Consider the following 19147-nt stretch of genomic DNA (forward strand, 5'->3'; position numbering starts at 1 on the left):
GGGCAGAGGCTGGTGAGACCAGGCTCTGCTGGACTGGACAAGGACTTGGTGCTGGCTCCTGCCCAAGGCAAATGAATTCAAGGTGTTTCCTCTGGAGAGCAAAGTGAATGGAGGAGCAGAGCCTGACCTGCTCTCTGCTGATTCCACCTGAGGTTTTGGCCAAAACACCAAAATTACTGAGCACTGATTATGCTCAAAATATTTCCTCGGGGTTAGAGAACTGAATGAACTTCTGGAGCTGTGGGCTCAGGCTGCCCTGAGTATTTGGTTGGAGCTGGGAAGGGTTAAATCACAACCTGGTGGAACAAACTGCAGTTTCTCCAGTCTCTCTCATGGAATCACAGAATGGTTTGGATATGAAGGGGCCATTCAAGGCCATCCAGTCCAAATCCCTGCAAGAAGCTGGGACACCTAATGTGAGAAATGAATTTGTAGAGAATTCTTAAAGTACATTTTATCTAAAGGACGTTAGGCACTGGGCTAAAACTCTTAAAAGGCATCTCTCAGTATACAACTTGCTTATTTATATTCACTGGTAATGTAATAGCTATTGTTGGTTTTGGTTGAATTACCATTGGAGCGTTGTAAGTAAGAGCTAAAATAATCAGCTCTTCATTACAATTTGCTGAGATGATAGTTGGAAAAACTGAAAGTCTAAGAATTCTATTACTGTCTTGTCTATAATTAGCAAGTCTTGTCCTTGTTGTAAAGTATTAGTTACTCTTGTGGGAATGCATTCATGGTAAAAGTCTTTCAAAAAATGTATTAATTTGGAAGCTGCCAGTTCACATTGTGAACTAGCCTAATCCAGCTGTCCTAGGCTGCTCCAAGCCCTGTCCAGCCTGGCTTTGGACACTTCCAGGGATCCAGGGGCAGCCACAGCTGCTCTGGGCACCCTGTGCCAGGGCTGCCCATCCTGATCATGAAAAGCTTCTGAGCTCAGCTCCGTTGCACAGCAGTGACATTTCAGGGGTTGGGGCAGCTCTTCCAAGCAGGACTTAGGTTTCCTGTCCCTCATTAGAGGCTCTTTGTGGTAGCACTGACTTGTGTCAATCTTTTCCTGAGGCATTTGTAGAGCTGCTGCAGAGATCAGAGCTGGGAGGAACAACAAAAGTTGGGATGTCAGCCCCAGCAGAGACAAAGAAAATGACAGCAAGTCTCTCCCTGATCCTGCCCTTGGGCAGCTTCAGCTGCTGTGGAGAGAAATGTGGACTTTATTCTTCACACTGCAGCCCTCACTCTCTCACTGTCCTGTCAATGTGCAAGTTTTCAGTGGCTGAATTGAAAAACAAAATCCTCTTGGGGCACTTACTGGTTCTCGTTCCAGTTGTCTCCCGTGGGCACAAAAGGACACTTTTCAGGGCTTGCCTTTAAAATATGATTTGGTTTCCAGGTGCTTTTGTTGCATCTGTTTGCTATAAGAATTTAGGGAGACCTTAAGTTACTTTTTTTTTGGATTATGCAAAAAAGACCAAGTATCTGTAAATGTTAACCATGATGACAAATGATATTTTAATACTAATGTGTAGAGCCCAGAGTCCATTTCCAGCCCCAGAAGGGGGCTCTGAGCCATAAATTTTTTAATTACTGCCCACTTCACTGTCATGTGTGTATCTTTTATTATTTATCATGTTCTGGTTCTCTGCCCCACGGTCTAATAGTTATAAATAGAATTATAATAGTGGCTTCTCCAGGCAAAAGCTCCTGTTCTTTGCACATCAAGAAGTCTTTTGCTTATTCAACTGGGATGGCATCTATTCTTATATCCAGTGGTTCTGCTATGTTTCCTCTAATTTTTATCAGACTTTTTGGGGGGTAGTTTAAGGTGATTTTATTTCTATCCTCCTCTAAACAGCTGCTAGAAATGAGGCAGATTTCAACATCCCTGCCTGGTCTTGGTTTCTTGTTGTCAGAAGAAATGCCAAAACAGCTCCTGTAATCCCCGTGTGCTGATAGACAGGCTGCAGTTCCATTCTGATGGGAATTAGATTTGTACATGGGAATTAGATTTGTAAATGGGAATTAGATTTGTACAGCCTCTGCTGTGTAGGAATCTGCCAGGCATTCCCAGTTATCCCAGTGGCACTGTGTGCAGCTCTGAGGCTCCTCTCTGTGCCCCTACATCACTTCATTCTCTGGAGGCTCAGAGGAGCTCCCAGTCTTTGTCCTTTGATTTGGGCTTCTCCTCCTTGAGCTTCACTTTTCAGCTGCAGTAATCATAGAGTGATGGAATATCCTGAGTGGGGAGGGACCCCCAGGGATTATCCAGGGCAGCTCCTGGTCCTGCACAGACACCCCAGCAATCCCACCCTGGGCATCCCTGAGATCATTGTCCAAACCCTCCTGAAGCTCTGGCAGCCTTGGGGCTGTGCCCGTTCCCTGGGGAGCCTGGGCAGTGCCCAGCACCTCTGGGGGAAGAACCTTTCCCAAAATCCAGCCTGATTCTGCCCTGGCACAGCTCCAGCCATTCCCTGTCCCTGTCCCAGAGATTGGAGCTGCCCCTCAGGAGGAGCTGCAGCCCCCCCTGAGCTCTGCCCTCAGTCTCCTTCTCCAGCTGAACAATCCAGGTGCCCTCAGCTGCTCCTCAGACCCTTCCCCATGCCCACGTCCCTCCTTTGGGCACTCTCCAACAGCTTTGGATCCTTCTGATATTGTGGCACCCACAACTGCCCCAGATCTGAGATAAGGCTGCAACAGTTCCTTCACTTCCCTTTGAGTAACTGGTGGAGAGAAGATGTTCTGCACAGTTGTTGAGTCTGTTAATTTCTAATTAGGTCTCCTTGAGGTCACTGGTTTTATTCTCTGAAAGTTCTGCTAATTAAGAATCAACCTGAAGAACAATGAGGCTTAGAGGGGAGGTTAAATGATGGAAAACTGTTGTTTAGCAGTGCAGAATTCAATATTAATGTATCAGTATTAATATTAGCCTCAGTCTTAAAAAAAAAAAAAAAAAAAACCAGAATGGTTTGGGTTGGAAGGGACCTTAAAGGTCATCTAATTTCAACCCTCTGCCACGGGCAGGGACAGCTTGCACTAGACCAGATTGCTCAGTGCTCTCTGCACCCTGGCATTGAACACTTCCAGGAATGGGGCAGTAACAACTGTTTTCATTTATATCCCTAAGAAAGTCTTTGGAAGTTAATGTTTCATTGTATTGCGCTGGTTTATGGTCCTGTTTCTGGGTTTTTTCTCCCATTCTGAGTATGGTGGGATCTGCTTTGGAGCAGGGTTTGTGAGCTGATGGATGGCATGAGATGGGATGAAGGGTGAAGTGGTTTGGGAGGTGCAGGGGGTCACACCAGGGGTTGGTTTGGAGAATCTGAGGGCAGCTGTGTGGAGCTGGGGTCTGGGATGGGTGGACAGAGGAGGAGCTGCTGCAGGTGCAAGGTACAGACAGAGTTTCTGAAACCATCACCAAAGGTTTTTAACACTGGCTCTTTGCAGACTGCAGAACATCTCCAGGGAACATCCAGCTTTTACCAGAAGATTTCTGCTTTTCTGACCTCTACACGACTTCCAGATCTTATCTGGTGGAGAGATGAACTGGCCAGTCACTTCCAAAGCCAGCTGTGCCCACTTTGTCCTGCAATTCCCTCTGTCCTGCTCAGTAACATCACTGCTGTTAATCCTGACCCTCAGGTACTGTACACAAATGCTTGGACTTCTGGTAATTTTTCGGTCAGGTCCAGTAAAAGTTGTTTTTCCAGTGTTAACAGATAGTCTCATTTGCTTTAGCAAAGGATTTAAACAAAATTTGAAAACAAATGCCTCTACAATTAGAATATTCTGTGATTCAGTTCTGTGATTTTAATATCTGTGGATTTTCAGGAAGTGTGTGAGCTACAAGGACACAGCACCTCTTCAAATCAAGTGCTTCCAATCTCTTGCCTGCCTGGAAATGTCTGCAGGAGCACTCACTGCAGTCTAGAAGCAGAATAATAATTAACCTTTCACTTCTGTCAGATTAGCAAGTGCTCCATAACAAATATTCCATCGAATGAAATGTTACAAGAATTCCTTATACTAATTGGGAGAATTTATTCCTTGAAGGCATTCAGTGTTGCTTTTAGGCCTTTACCAGCCCTTCCTACCTTGGTGTAAATACTTAGAGTAGGTTTTCAAACTGATTTCTATACCTTTTGAGGGAATGTTTTGTTTATTTCTTTCCCACAGCAGCACCAGCCTTTGGACAATTGTGGTCTTTTCCCAATATTTTTAGTTGAACAAAACCCTTGAGACACAATTCCAGGGAATGTCAAAGCCTGCAATTCTTGTTCACAATGAAGTTTTAATTTTGAAAATGATACAGCATGAGAACTTTTCTGTCATTTCAACCAGATTTGGGGATTACTATGACTCTGTGAGAATCAATGCCATGAAAGCTTAGGGGTTTAGCAGTGCACTTAGCAATTTGCCTAAAGGTTTATCCCACTTGTGTGCAGGAAAAGGAGGCTTAGTGTTGTTGATTTGCAGTCACTGTGGCTTTCAAGCAGAAGCAAGAGCCATAAAGAGTCTGACGTACTCGTAAAAGATAAATCTGCTCTATGCTTTTAAGGCATAAAATAAGGCATCATTTAAAACAGCCAGGGCTTTTATGCAAATCCCTTATTAGAGGAATTATAAATCATTAGGAATTGAACAGCAAGATAGCAGGCGCTTTCTGGGGGTGGATCTTTGCCCTGATGCCATGGAAAACATGATGTCAATTTAAAAACCACTTCTCTTCCCAAGTTCAAGTGCTCTGTGCCCCCCAGGCCTGAGACCACTGTGTGTTTTGGCTTTTTCACAGAGTTATGGAATCACAGCATGGTTTGGGTTGGAGGGACCTTAAAGCCCATCCTGTTCCACCTCTGCCATGGCAGGGACACTTCCCACTATCCCAGGCTGCTCCAAGCCCCATCCAGCCTGCTCTTGGACACTTCCAGGGTGGAACAGCCACATTTTCATAGCTGGTTTGACAGCAAGGCTGATTTCCAAAGCAGAGCTCAATGAGGTACTCTCAGGAGGCAGCAGCTCACCCTGATGTCTGCCCTGGAGCTTTGCAAAGTGCTACCAACTGAGAATGTTCCCAAGTGTCATTAAAATACAGCCAAAAAGTGCTGCATGGAAAACTCAGTATCATCTTCTTTTAACTTCTTTGGTCTGAAGGTTTGGTACAAGGCCAGTGATCCATGCTTTGCTTTTTGTACATTTGTATTTGTTTTGAGGCAGTGTGTACAAAACTAAGCAGTCCAAAGAAACTGTGCCCACGTGTTGGAAGAGCATGCAGTGAATCCCTGCTTTTGCTCCAGGTGGATCAGCATCTGAGAGAGAAATCCTGGCAGGATGGTGGAAAAAAAAAAGGGTGGAAATGGAGGGAGAGGGAAGCTCTTGTGTACTGAGCATCTCTGTGTGTGATCTGGGGAGCAATTGCCAGCAGTAATTGTAATAACCTTTATGCTTTTTGTCTGTTAGTGCATGAGCCAATGTCTTGTTTTCAGTCAATTTGTCTCCTGGATTTTCTGCCTGTTCTGGACCTCAAACAGATTGCTTTGCTTGTGCTGGTTTTTGGAGGCATTTTTATGAGTGCTGTGCAATGAGCCTATTAACCTGCAAGCAATTCACTCCTGATAGGAGCAGCAGCTCACAATGCAGTCATTAAAGCCCAGCTTGGGTTGGGAGTGACAGGATCCCTGTGGAAGCTGTTAACTGCAAGGTCCCCTGTCAGCAGAAAGAGGATTTCTTCATTTTAGCATAAAATAAAAGTACTTCTGCTGCTAAGCCTCAGGATGCAAACATTTCCCTTTGGGATACAGACAACACACACAGAGCAAGCGTTGATCCTGCTTTTCCTCAGCCTGTTTGGTCCATGCTGGAATTCTTTTCCCTTCCCTCAGTTTTTCTGGACATTGGGACATTTGCCCAAAAGGTGCAGCCTTTGATGGTCACCTTCCAGAGCATCTCTTTGAACTTCCAAAGTGTGCAGATACCTACCAGGACAGAGAAGTCAGGGCATATCTGCATTTCCAGGGAACTTTTAAGGAAGAAGGGAAACCTCCATCCCTCCTCCTCTGTCCACTGACATCCCTAAGTCAAGGTGAAGGAGATTTTTTTACTTTAAGTTCCAGAAAATTCACTTTGTTGCACCTCCTGATGATCAGTTCCCCTTGCGCTGCTCCTTTAGTAGCTTCCCTGCTCTGACACAAAATTTGTGATGATTTTTCAAATAGCAGTGACTAAGGGCAGGTCTACACAAAGTTTTCTCCTTACTTTTTGCTTAAGCATTTTTAATTCTTTTTTCTGGTTAATTGTAGATAAGATTCCCAGAACTGGGTCCAGGGAACTGAATTTGCCCCAGTATTGTAACCCAGGCCTGCTGAAAATGCCCAGCAGCACAGACTGACCTAACAGCAAGGCTGATGTGTGGCAGGGGGCTGGCAGAAAGTAGAGCAGTTCTTTCATGTAGAATTTTAGATTTTTGGGCTTTCCCTGCTGGAGTTGATGTTAGCTGTGTTGCCATAGGAGCTCTCACACACAGAAGCTTTGAAAATTGCATACTTTATTTCAAATTCTGAAATAACCATGTTGGCTACATGAAGAGCTTGACATTGCTGCTGAAATTTGAAATCCCTGTGGCAAGCAGCCCCAGATGCAGCACTTGTTGCTCTGTGCACTTGAGGCACAGATTTAGAGCTGAGATTCCCAAAGCTCTGTGTGCAGCCTCTGAAGAGGGGGTGGGAGGCACTTGCAGAGGATCTTTCAGGTCTGTGAGTCTGTGTCAGATGAGCTCAGTGAGAACACTGAGCTCTCTGAGTGCTGTGACATTATTTCATTGACAAGCACCGTGGCCTTGGCCCAGCTGAGTTGCCTTCAGCAACTTCCACTGTCTTTTGCTGTAACTTCGTTTAATTTCAGTGCTGATGGAGGCATGCTCAGAGAACTGCTTCTCATTGCCACATCAGCCTTTCACCCAACTCTGCAGGCCTGTGGCTGTGTGGGCTCTGCCTTTCACACATCCCAAACTACAGAAACTGGGCTTTGCTGTGGTTTAGTGCCTGTGCTGGGGGCAGATATGGTTTGATTTGGGGTTATTGCCCCATGTGTTCTTTCTCATTTCATGCTGTGTAAGCAGCACCCAAGCTGGGCCATGTTTTGGGATGGAGATGCTGCCTGAGCCCCGTGGAGAGCAGCACAATTTGCTCAGCTGCCAGACCTCAGCCCCACATTGCTGTGAGCTCCCAGCTTCAGTTCAGGGCTGTGCTTTCCTCCTTCAAAGCTTGAAAGATCCGATTGTTGTGCAGCTGAACTGGGCATTAGGAAGGGATAAAACACCCAGGACAGCTCCTCCACATGGGCTCACCCAAAGCAGATGTGGCAGGATGAGTCCTGCAGCATTGGCAGTGCCAGCCATGGAGCCCAGCACTCAGCTCTGGGACATCCAGGCTGAAGCTCTAAAGCAGGAGCTTCAAAAGGACAGATTCATTCTGCCCTTTGCTTTCAAATCTTGCCTGTGGTTTGTCTTTATCTGAATTAGTGAAAAGACTCAGGTCTTGCCTGGCTGGCAGCCTGAGTGTGTTGTGCAGCCAGCTCACGTTGTACCAGCAGCTGGGGTGAGAGCACATCTGGCTGGAGATTCCACATGGATAAGGCTTGTCTGGGGGAGAAATGTTTGTCCTGGGACTTCATCTATTTATATTTATGGAAAATAATCCATAGCTGCAGCCCAGAATAGCTGCATGGCCATCCATATCTTCAGGAGACAGAAGGTGACATCTTGGCCCTGGCTGAGTCCTGCTGGAGTCTGGCATTTATTTTCGTGGAGCCAGGAGTTCAAGCAGCCACTGGCATTTGTAAATAAAAATGCCTAACCTTTAGAAGGAGGAAGGACTACACTGATGTCTACCAAAGCTGGCACAAAGATGAAGGCACAGCTTGGAGAGGAATAAAACATTAGAGGTTTGCATTCTTCCTAAAATTTGACAGCTCACATTTAGATTGTGTCCATCATTCATTATTCCTGAAAAGAGCAGCTTTAAAGAGCTCTTGAGCTACTGTGCTTTGCCATTGGTGCTGGTGGGCACAAAGGCTGGGAGCTACTCTCTCATTCTGACTTCTGTGGTTTAAGATCTCCCTTTCCCAGTCCAGAAGGGGAACAAGGGGATGTGAGATCCATTTCAAACTGCCTGAAATAGTCACCAGAACTGCATGTCTTCCTTGATGAGCCCTCTTTATCTCAGGCTTTTTGCTGCCTGGGCTCTTCCTGTGGTGCCTCCACTTTCCTGTACTAAATTCTGTAACCATCTGAAGGGAACATGCACAGTGGGGAGGGAAGATGTGCAGAAAACACACTCAGCATTGTGTTCATCTGGATTCTACCAGGAAAACTGTGCTCCTGCACAGGGCAGTGGAGAGAGGAGAGAGTTTGAGAGTGGTGCTGCCTCATTCAGGGGCAGGATTTGGTGAATCCCATCAGACACGAGCCTTGCTGAGTGAGAGAAGTGAGAAGTGCTTTCTCTGCTGCCCCTGATGTGCTCAGCAGGGCTGGCAGGGAGAGGTTACCTCAGCACAGAACTCCCACCTGGCTCTGCAGGGACTGCAAGTGCAGCATCCTTCTCCAAGGGGTTTGGTGTTGTCTCAGAGATAATGGCTGAGCAGATATTTGCCTTGTGTGTGTGAGATGAGATTGTGGAGTACATGGGGATGCTTCCTGCAGTTTCTGTTTTCCTGCTGGGACGGGGAACAGCCTGGAAGACTCCTTGCAACTTAGAAGACTCTCTCAGATCAGCTGACAGCAAAAACTCTTCCTTTGTTGTCAGAGATGGGAACAGAAAATACTGTAAACATAAAGAGGTGATCACGGGCTTGGTCATATTTCTGTGTGACAGTTAAATATTCATGGTTTTGCTGCAGCTCCAGTCTCCTCTGAAATGTGCTTATTCTTCATTCTGCTGAGAATTTTACAGCACGTTTTTGTTCTCCTGTGAGTTTCCTTCCCAGAACTGTCTGCCTTCATCTGGGTAATATTATCTAAAACAAAGCAGGAGCTTGGGGTTTCTTTTAAATGCTTTTGGAAAAACTGGTGTGTGTTCAATCCCAGCTGTGGCACAGAGTGGTCTTTTCCAGTGTCTTAAGGTGACAGAAGCTGGAATTTGTCATCCAAACCAAACAAGGATAAATTGGCAAAAAGCAATGACTAAAGCCAGGAGTTTATGGATATGCCCTCCCTCCCTGCTCATCCTGATCATGTCAGTGTGGATGGAGAGGATGTCAGTGCTGTAAGGAGCCCTGGAGACACACATGGGGATGGTTATGGTTCATGAGCCTGGGCTTTGAAACCTGTCACAGCAGAAGTCAGAGCATCCCTGGGGCTGTGCAGCTGCTGCTGGCTGAGTGCAGGGAGCCTTCCTCCCTGGGAGAAGGCTTTTCCCAGGAGATGGGATGTTGGTACAGGGCTCATAGCCTCACTGGAGAGGGGTTCTCAGGTAGGGATCAAAGGCTGGGCTGCTTCTTCACCATTCTGAGGGCTTGGGGAATCTCCTCTCCTCCCACCAGGAGCAGGTCAGCACTCAGACCTGAAGCTTCCACAGGCTTGGGAAAGGATTTACAGCTGCTGTGATGTTGGAGGAGTGACAGGAACCAGGCCTGAGGTGAAATTCTCACACCCACCCTCTTGTGAAACATTAAAAGTAGCACTAAAGTATCATAGACAGAAATAGTGTCCAAGTTCTTTCAGTAGGAGAAGGCTCCTGCAGCTGCCTCCAGAGGGTCCCTCTCCCTTTTTGTGTCCAAAAGGACTCAGCTCAGTATTAGAACAACTGGCTCCATGAAATTCTCTCCTACATCACAGGGAAAGTGACTTTCTGCCTGTTCTTTCCTGCTGATGGCACAGGAAGGCTGTGTCAGGAGCTCTCCACTGGGACATTATAGCCAGGCTGGACAAAGCAGGGTGCTCATCCTGCAGCCACCTCTCTATTTTCTAATTCACAAGGAGAAGGATTTTCTGGGAGAAGTAAGACTTTTCTGTTTTCTGTTGGTTTGTGAGCTCCCATTGAGGCTGGCTGTTGGAAAACAGATGTGACAGATGACAGGAACAATTCCCACAGGCCTTGCTTCCCAGGTGTGGCCACAGCCTTGCTATGCCCTTGGAGCAGCATCCTGGGATCCTCATGGATCCACAGCTTACACCAGGGTGCTCCCCTTGGATTTTCCAGCCTGGATTTCCACCCTAGAATCCCCTTGTATTTTCTCCTTGGATTTTCCCTGTGTCCTGAGCTGGATGATTATCCTGAAGGTTTCTATGGAAATAGAGGCTGGTGGTGATTTGAGCACATTTGTCCCTTCTTTTCCTTCTGGAAGATTCACAAACAGGAGGTTTGTTCAAGGAACAGCTGGAAGAAATAGGAAACTGGGATTTTGCTGCATTCTCACTTTGTAGGGCTTGTCTGGGCTCATTGCACTGTGCCACTGTTGCAGGTAGGAGCTGGCATCATGCACTGGGAATGGGGAAGATCCCTTTCCTTAAATCTGCTTTTCCTCTGATGGTATTTTCCACAGCAACCAAGTGTAATATCAGCAGTGGAAGCTGGGGATTGATGGATTGCAGGACAGAATGGACAGATCCACTGGGAGATGCCAAAGCCCTTGGTTTGGTGCAGTTGATTTGACTGAAACAGGGTGAAAAGTGAAATCCCCAGTTCTGATTTCAGGCAAATATCTTATGAAACACAGGAAATACAGGAAGGAGACAACACAAAAGTTTACTGAAGTGGAAAGGCAGTTGTCAGAGGGGCTTTATTATTCAAATTAATTTCATTTTCTGGCTGTTACTTTGAAACATTTGTGGAATGCTCTGAAGTGCCTATCATTTGCCAAGCAGCACACCCGAAATCTCTCAGGTGATTACACAATTAAACAGCATTATATGGTGCTCATAATGCAGAGTGGCTGCATTAACCCTGCTTCTCCATGCTGGGTTTGCCCCTTTTCTTTCCATCATAAAAGTCCTGATGAGACCATGTTGAAAATTAATTTCTTTTTCTGTTTTTGTAAAGGTCAGTCCACATAAGCCGAGGAAAAATTAACACCTGCTGTAAATCAAAGTAGAGCCTTTAAAAGTAGTGAAGCTTCTTTGAGCTACACCTGGACCTGTGTTTTAAAAGTGACTATTTTTTTTTCTTCATCCTTGGAATGATTCCTGCCCACTGTGGACTCTGCCTAAGTGCATCTGTATTTCTGGAATGTTCAAACCAGAAGCTGACAAATGTGACTTTCAAGGGTTGCCTTTGTCCCTGGACTGTGGCCTTGCTTACAGAGCGTGCAGTCACAGCACATTCTCCTTTCCTGAGTGACACATCCTTACCCTTGCACTTGTACAAGTTGCTTGCTTGGCTGCTCAGAAAATGGATGAGAAACAAAATAAGGTGCTGAGCCTGGGAAATGCTGTGCTTGTGTGGAGCTGTGGCCTAAATGCCAGTATTTTGCCCGTCCATGAGGATGTGGCACAATGAGACTAACAGATATGTGTCACTTGTGGTGACATGAGCACAGGAGAAATGTGCTATTTTGGCTACAGGCATGTAGTTCATGCAATCCCTTCCCTGCCCTTCCATTTGATTGATTAATTAGAGCATTGCTTTCACAAAGGCCTTTTCTGCTGAGTGCTCAGCACAGTCGTGGGGAATTGAGGTCTCAGCTGATGATGCAGCTCCTGGTGATGTCTGTGAGTGCTCTGCATGTTGGGGAGTCACTGGGTTGGACCCTGGGAATGCTCAGGCTCCTGGGAAGCAGTTGCAGATTCATATTCTTGGGATGTCACTTAAATGGAAGTACTGGAATAATTGCAAGAAAGCAAATTACATAAATTAACAACACTGGGCTGAGTTTAATCCACCAGCTGCATCCTTGTGTGCTCTGTGGCCATAAGATCCTGATTTTGCTGCTTTATTTTAAGGGACCAAGATAAGGTGGAAGTGAGAGCTGTCCTTTGTGCATTTCAGGCTGTGGAGAAGGCATTTGCAGTGCCAAAGGGATTTTACTGGCAGACAGTTGAGAGTGATGACAAACACTTCCCTGACAGCAGTGCCATGGAAGCTTGCAGAGACACAGACACTGAGGTAAAGAACAACAAACACCCCCCTCCTTCCTCACCTGGGGGCTCAGGGGGACACTGTGACACAATTAAATGCCCTGGAATATTTCAATCTAGAGCTTTGATATAACTACTGATCTTGAAGTATTTTTCACTCAGACCTAAATATATCAGCTGGGTATTTTATGTCATCAGTATTGATGTGCTGATTGCTCTGAGCAACAGAAGATTAAACTTTGAAATGTGTAGGTTGGAGAAATTGCTACCAACCAGGTGCAAATCTGTAAGAGTAGACAAAATTTTGATAACCTGAAACCACTTGACTGTAAGTCAGTAAACAGCACAACTTTGATTAAACTTGGGCTCGGAAACATTCCAAGAAATTTCTGAAGGTTCTGGTACTGCCTGATCTTGAGTAACTGTGTGTAGTATGAACAAGTAGGGAGCATTTCTACTGATTCTACCCCAGGAGAAGAGAAGTTTAAAGTGATTTCAATTAGCTCTTGGTTAGGAGTGCAGCACAAAATGTTCAGGATCTCACCATGTGAGATGAGTTATTATTGAGAAGAGCAGAGCAGGGCCAGCAGCAGTAATGGGGATCAGCCCAGGGTCACAGAGCCACGGACTGCTTTGGGTTGGAGGGACCTCAAAGCCACCAGTGCCACCCCTGCCATGGCAGGGACACCTCCCACTGTCCCAGGCTGCTCCAAGCCCTGTCCAGCCTGCTCTTGGACACTTCCAGGGTGGAACAGCCACATTTTCATAGCTGGTTTGGCAGCAAGGCTGATTTCCAAAGCAGGGCTCAATGAGGCACTCTTAGGAGGCAGCAGCTCACCCTGATGTCTGCCCTGGAACTTTGCAAAGTCCAGGGACACCTCCCACTGTCCCAGGCTGCTCCAAGCCCCATCCAACCTGGCTTTGGGCACTGCCAGGGATCCAGGGGCAGCCACAGCTGCTCTGGGCACCCTGTGCCAGGGCCTGCCCACCCTCCCAGGGAACAATTCCTTCCCAATATCCCATCCATCCCTGCCCTCTGGCAGTGGGAGCCATTCCCTGTGTCCTGTCCCTCCATCCCTTGTCCCCAGTCCCTCTCCAGCTCTCCTGGAGCCCCTTTAGGCCCTGGCAGGGGCTCTGAGCTCTCCCTGGAGCTTCTCCTCTCCAGCTGAGCACCCCCAGCTCTCCCAGCCTGGCTCCAGCCCTCAGAGCATTTCCATGGGTTCCTCTGGACTTGCTCCAACAGGCCAACATCTCTCCTGTGTTGGTAGCCCCAGAACTGGCACAGCCCTGCAGGTGGGAGCCCCCAGTGACCAGGCCAAGGCAGAAAGCCCAGGGTGCAGACAGTGGCCAGAACTGGTGATGTGTGAGACCAGGCCAGGCACAACTCAACCAAGCTGCAATGGAGAGCAAGGCCAAGTGCCAGGCTCCTGAGGAAAGGGGACACTGGCCCTTCCTGAGGCTTCCCTGTGCTGGATGGCTCCGTTATCACAGCTGGCCCAAGCCCAGGCAGCCCCAGGGACTCAGAGCAGCTACAGGAAAATTCCTCCTTACTGGCTGCTGTGAGTACTGGGTTAATAGCAGGAGAGCTTCAGCTAGACAAACATAAAGAAATAGAGCTTTTATTCCTAATTAGACCACTTTTATATGATTTGAGTAAATTTCTATTTTCATTTATCATGGTGGTAAAGCCTCATAATGTCTTTATGTGGCAGTAGCATTTAATTTCAAGTGTCCAGTAGTGATGGATTCATTTGGCATTTGCTGCAGCCATAAACCTTGAGCTGGGGAAATCCTTGAGCTGCTCAACATCCAGGAGAACCATGCCCAAATGTGGGGCCAGAAAATCACCTTGTCTGATCCCCAGCTAGACAATTTATTATCCACAGGACCACACAACTCCCTGTCGTAAAGTGCTTGCTTTATAAAACAGTTTGTTTCTCTGATGGGGAAAATAATAATAATTTGCTTCCCTTTTGGGTATAAACATTCAGAATGTATTGGTGTGAGTCTTCCCTCATGCCAGGATGGGCTGAAATGGATTAGGCTGGTTAAGAAGACTCTGAAGTGTAAATCTGGGACAGTACCAGTGATGTGATTGCCTTTTGATGTTTTTTTAGTGTTGATTTTGGTGCTGTTAAAGGTATAGAGACACAACCAGTTGGTTTATTATTATTTAATTATCCAAAGATGGACAAATGGTGCTGCACAAAGTGAACAGCAGAAGGGGTGCACTGTGGGCTCTGCCCTAGAAGCCTTGCAGTTTTTCACTAGTAGGTTTATGTGACAAAAGACAAAGCTTTATCAGCAGAAATAGATTAAATTATAATTATTGATGTGATTTAGCCCAAAGCCAAGAGCCTTGTGTGTAAACTGCACATAAACAGAAACCAAACCCAAGCCTCTCTGTTGCTCTGGCAGTGCAGATCCATCCTGGGCACTACAGGTAAGCAGCAGGGCTGCAGCTCTGAGGTTCTGCTGGGCTTGGGAGCGTTTCCATGATTTTTCCATGTTTTTCTCTGGCTGTCCAGGTTGCCATGGTGCTGCTGTTTGAGGCTCTCTTCCGAAGCCCCCTGGAGACCCATCACACTCTGCAGCTGCTGCTGGGCTCTGGGCTGGATGTCTGCGGCCTCCGCCTGCTCTACCCCAGCCAGGACCTGCTGCTCTCCAGCTCAGGTGGGCTCTGCTTCTCCTCCACAGCTTCCATCGTGCTGAGGAAGGCTCAGATCTATAAATGCACTGAGGTGAAGGGTGATCAGAGTCAGATTTGCATGAGGGCTGCTTTATCAGTTCCTGTATCTTTCCCAAAAGAAATTAGAGAATAGCTTTGACTGTTTCTTTCTTTCTGTTCCCACTGTTGAATATCCATGAGCTGAATTTTTAACTCTTCATACATTTTTGGGTCTCAGACATTAGCTGTTGTTCCTTTGCAGTGAGCTTTCACACATTTCAGTGCCCTGAGCCACCAGGGACAGGCTCATGTGAGTTAAATATAAACATTTAGTTCCTCACTGCTAGTTCCAAGGTTTTAGCTGTAGAAAATCCAGCCTCCCTTTTCCACAATTCCCCCATCTCATTGCCTATGGGGCTTCAGGAGTACTGATTTATCTGGCCTGTAATTGCATTGGCTGATAAACCATCACCAAAATGCCAGATTATGTCACAGAATCCTATCTGAGGTGTGAGGCTGCAGGATAAGGTAAATAAACACAATCTGAGGCTCTCAAATCACAAAGTCTTGAACATCAGACTTTGTATCAAATACTGGCATGTACCACTCAAGTCTCTATTTTCTCCCATTAGAAACAGAGATGATGAAGCCTGCCTTAAAGCATTATGGAATATTATTGGTTGCTGCTGCAGCACAACTCCAGAGCAACAGGTGTGCTCCTAGCTTCAGAGTTTAGAGATTGCTTGTGGCTTGTGCTTCTTTTTAAGTCACAAAGTTTTTCTGGAAGGTTCAGGTGTGCCACAGACAATCCATTTCTCTTGGGAAAGGCACAGGCAGGCTGAGAGGCAGAGAAATAGGCTTCCTTCTCCTCTGGCAGAAGGGGAATGAAGAGCAGCTTAAGCAGAGAAAATTCCCCAGTCTCCTCACTCCCTTTTTGCATTTGAAAGCAGTAGGAGCAAACTGCCTTAGGAATGGGATTGCAGTTGCAGCTGGCTGGGTGCTGTGCACAGAACACATTTCTGGTGAGGGCTGGAGAAATGGAGGACGGCTCCAGAAATGATTAAGAAAACCATAAAACCTGCAGTCATTAGGAGCTGACAAACAGCAGATCTGCTTCAATGCTCTGTACTATTCACCATTATTTAAGAACATTTCTTATGAAGAGACAATTCATTTGAGCTGAGAACTGCTGTGCAAGTTTGTAAATTAGATTTTTACCCTTAGCTTGATAACTCTAAAATTATTATTTTAAATATTTACAGCCAGTTGCTCCATTATCTACCTGCTCTGGAGATTTGTGTTCTGCCTCCTGATTCTTATGCAAGAAATGCTACATTTGAATATTTTTTTAAACCTAAGGAAAGAAAATCACACACCTTGCTGCATTTTCTGACATCTGCAGTAAGAATTGGAAAGGAGACAAATTTGCTTTTTCTGGGGTTACTTTCTGGGCCCCAATTGTGCTGGAGAAAGGTTTGCCAGAGTCATAGGGAAGAGTTGTTGAAAGAAGTAAGGGAAGTCAGGGTTCAAATCCTGGCAGAAAATTAAAGGTGGTAAATCAAATATTTGCTTGGACCTTACAGCATTGTACAAATCTGTATTTAAGCCAGAAGGAAATAATGTAAAAAAGAAGTCCCCAGATTTCCAGTTTGTGATGCCCTTCAAAACCATCCCTTTCCTCAGGCCCCTGTACTTCAATCCCCCAGCCTTGCTTGTGGTGATGAACAAGAGGAACTTGAAATGCTGACTTAGAATCACAGTTTGGGCTTAAAAGACCCCAAAGACCACCAAGTTCCAAACCCTGCCACAGGCTGGGACACTTCCAGTGCATCACCTGCTCTGTAATAACTTTTCACAGCAAACATGAGGCAACCAATTCCTCTTGCTTCAACTGACTGCCTTGAATAATCTCAGGTTTGCTATTGGGTAAACACATGCAGGTGCTGCCAGCATCTCTCCCCCAGGGCAGGTAACCAGGTGGTTCCCAGGGCAGGTAACCAGGTGATGGATTCCCAGGGCAGGTAACCAGGTGGTTCCTCTGTTGAAGTCAGGCTCTGACAGATCTGAAAAGAGCTCCTGAGTGGAGTGAATGACTTTGGGGTGGGTTGTTCCATGTTTTACTCACACATGTGTTTGTTTCCACAGAAAAGCTGCCTTCCTCCTACACTTCAGAGCCTGGCAAGGTGTCCCCAGTGCTGGCATTAGGTGTGAGAGGACCCAAAGCCCACGGCATCCTGCAGGACATCACCCGAGGCTCTGGCAGGGACCGGAGCCAGGCGGAGCCTGTCGTGTCCCTGCCCCTGCCCAGCCGGGTGCACAGGGAGCTGTGCCTCTGGTTTGGAGGGAGAGCTGCTGGAATCCTGTCCCCACCTTCCAGGTGATGGCCCCGGATGGTCTGGAGCTGTTGTTGCACAGGCAGTGAGCCCTGGAGGCAGGCAGGCACTCAGAGATCTGTGTCAGCCTTCCAAGGGTCCTGCAGCATGGGAGTGCAGGGGGAGCAGTCTGCAGAAATCCTTCTCTCTTCTGCAGCAGATCATAGAATCATGGAATATCCTGAATGGGAAGAGTCTCACAGGGATCATCCAGGGCAGCTCCTGGTCCTGCACAGACACTCCAACAATCTCACCCTGGGCATCCCTGAGATCATTGTCTAAGCACTCCTGGAGCTCTGGCAGCCTCAGGGCCGTGCCCATTCCCTGGGGAGCCTGGGCAGTGCCCAGCACCCTCTGGGGGAAGAACCTTTTCCTAATATCCAACCTAAACCTGCCCTGCCACAGCTCCAGCTCCTTTTCTCTCAGTTCCTAGATGTGTCAGGCCTGGAACAGTTGCAGTTGCTTCCCATTCCCTGTTCCCTGGTATCCAGGCCTCTAATTTATATTCTTGCTGCAAGATTTGGAAACCTGGTGCTGGAGAAGAGCTGCAAGGCTGTGTGCCAGTGAGTGACCCTCTCCTAGGAAACCTCTGGCTTTGCCCTATAGATCAACTGATAAAGAGATTCAGTAGGAAAAGGTTCTTTGGAGGATAATGAGAGAAGTGTGTGAAAATGAAGGGTGGCTTATAAACCTTGAACTGCATGAGAAACTCAGCTGCAGAAAGCTCAGACCTGCAGGTTCTGAAGAGGTTTTTAGGGATCCTGTCTGATCCTGGGGGCAGGGTGGCACAGTCAGAAGCAGCAGGCTGGAGGTGAGATCCATCCTCTGCACTGCTGTCAGTGCTTTCTGTGAGTGGCAAAGCTCAGCCATGTGGAATTAACCTGTGGATTGCTGCGAAGGATTATGCATCAGAGTTCAGCTCTGCTCTCAGCCATGACCAGCGACTCTCACCATTTTTATGTTTAAGATGTCAAAAAAATTCAATTTGGTCAAGTTTCATTCTCTTTATTTGTTTATTTTCCTCAGGGATGTCTTTTGCCTCTTACAAAGATGATGAATTCTGCTCCTCTGGTATAACTCAGTCCAGAGCAGTGCTACCTCCTAAATAATGCACTTGTCTTTCTCCTAATGCTGGTAATTTGGTCTGTTGGGAGACAGGAATACAAACTGCAGCTCAGATTGCCCTTTTCAGATTAGACTTGCAAATGCTACAAGCTCCTGGGAGTGAGCAAGCAGGATGTGTTCCAGCCAGCTCCGTGGTGGTGGCAAGGGATGAGGCAGGTTTGCCTGAGCAGCCTGAGCTCACAGTCCCAGCCAAAACTGTTCCCAGACAGTCCCTGGCTTTCAACCACACCTTCTGTTCACCCTGCCCTGATTGGGTCCTTTTGGATGTGCAGGAATGTTGTGGAAGTTTCGCTGGCAGGAACATCCCTGCCAGACTGGATTGTGCTTGTTGCCTAACACGAACCCTTCAAACTGGTTAAACTCAGCCTAAAGAACCCAAAGTGAATAGCAACTATGATGTGTCTGTGGGTGGGAGAAGCTCTGCTAGTGCAGCCTGACATATTTCTTGATTCCCAGATTTCTTTGCCAAGCTGACTACTTTGCATTAGCTACTTTTAATTGAACACAGAGAGCCTCAGGGGGAGTAATATGAAAAGATGTTCAGTCAGAGAGACCTTGATGCAGCTCATGTCACGGACAAGGGATTGAAATGGCTTTTCCAGTAAAGCAGTTTTACCAGAGAAGCTTCTGTGGCCTTGGATTTGTCACAGAAAGTAGGTTTGAATCAGAACCTTTTAATATTTTTCATTTAATATTTATCATTTTTCTGCAGCTCTCAGAGACCTTCACCAGCTGGGGCAGGAGCAGATGAAGAAAAAGTTGACCTCCAGGGCTTGATGCAGCCTCGACCTCCAGCCATGCTTGTCTCAACTACCAAAGGTCAGTCTTAGGAAATGAAATTGGAGGGTTTACAGTTCTCCTTCACTGATAACATCACTTTATTCCAGCCCACCTAAGGCAATTCTGCCTCTCTGCATT

General features: G+C 46.7%; 1 protein-coding gene across 8 annotated transcripts in view; it reads left to right on the forward strand.

The window, feature by feature from the left end:
- DNAAF8 (dynein axonemal assembly factor 8) overlaps positions 1-19147 on the forward strand; it is a 91155-nt gene that overhangs the window by 32579 nt on the left and 39429 nt on the right. For 7 of the 8 annotated variants that reach the window (XM_085592493.1, XM_085592494.1, XM_085592496.1 and 4 more), the window contains 5 exons: positions 3445-3639; positions 11976-12092; positions 14593-14737; positions 16878-17109; positions 18942-19048. In XM_085592493.1, coding sequence (XP_085448619.1) covers positions 3445-3639; positions 11976-12092; positions 14593-14737; positions 16878-17109; positions 18942-19048 — 796 coding nt within the window. The remainder of the gene's footprint in view (positions 1-3444; positions 3640-11975; positions 12093-14592; positions 14738-16877; positions 17110-18941; positions 19049-19147) is intronic. The other variant, XM_085592495.1, reaches the window with a different exon arrangement.

The sequence above is a fragment of the Lonchura striata genome, chromosome 14 (genome assembly GCF_050655825.1).
Source record: "Lonchura striata isolate lonStrDom1 chromosome 14, ASM5065582v1, whole genome shotgun sequence".
In the NCBI taxonomy this organism is placed as follows: domain Eukaryota; kingdom Metazoa; phylum Chordata; class Aves; order Passeriformes; family Estrildidae; genus Lonchura; species Lonchura striata.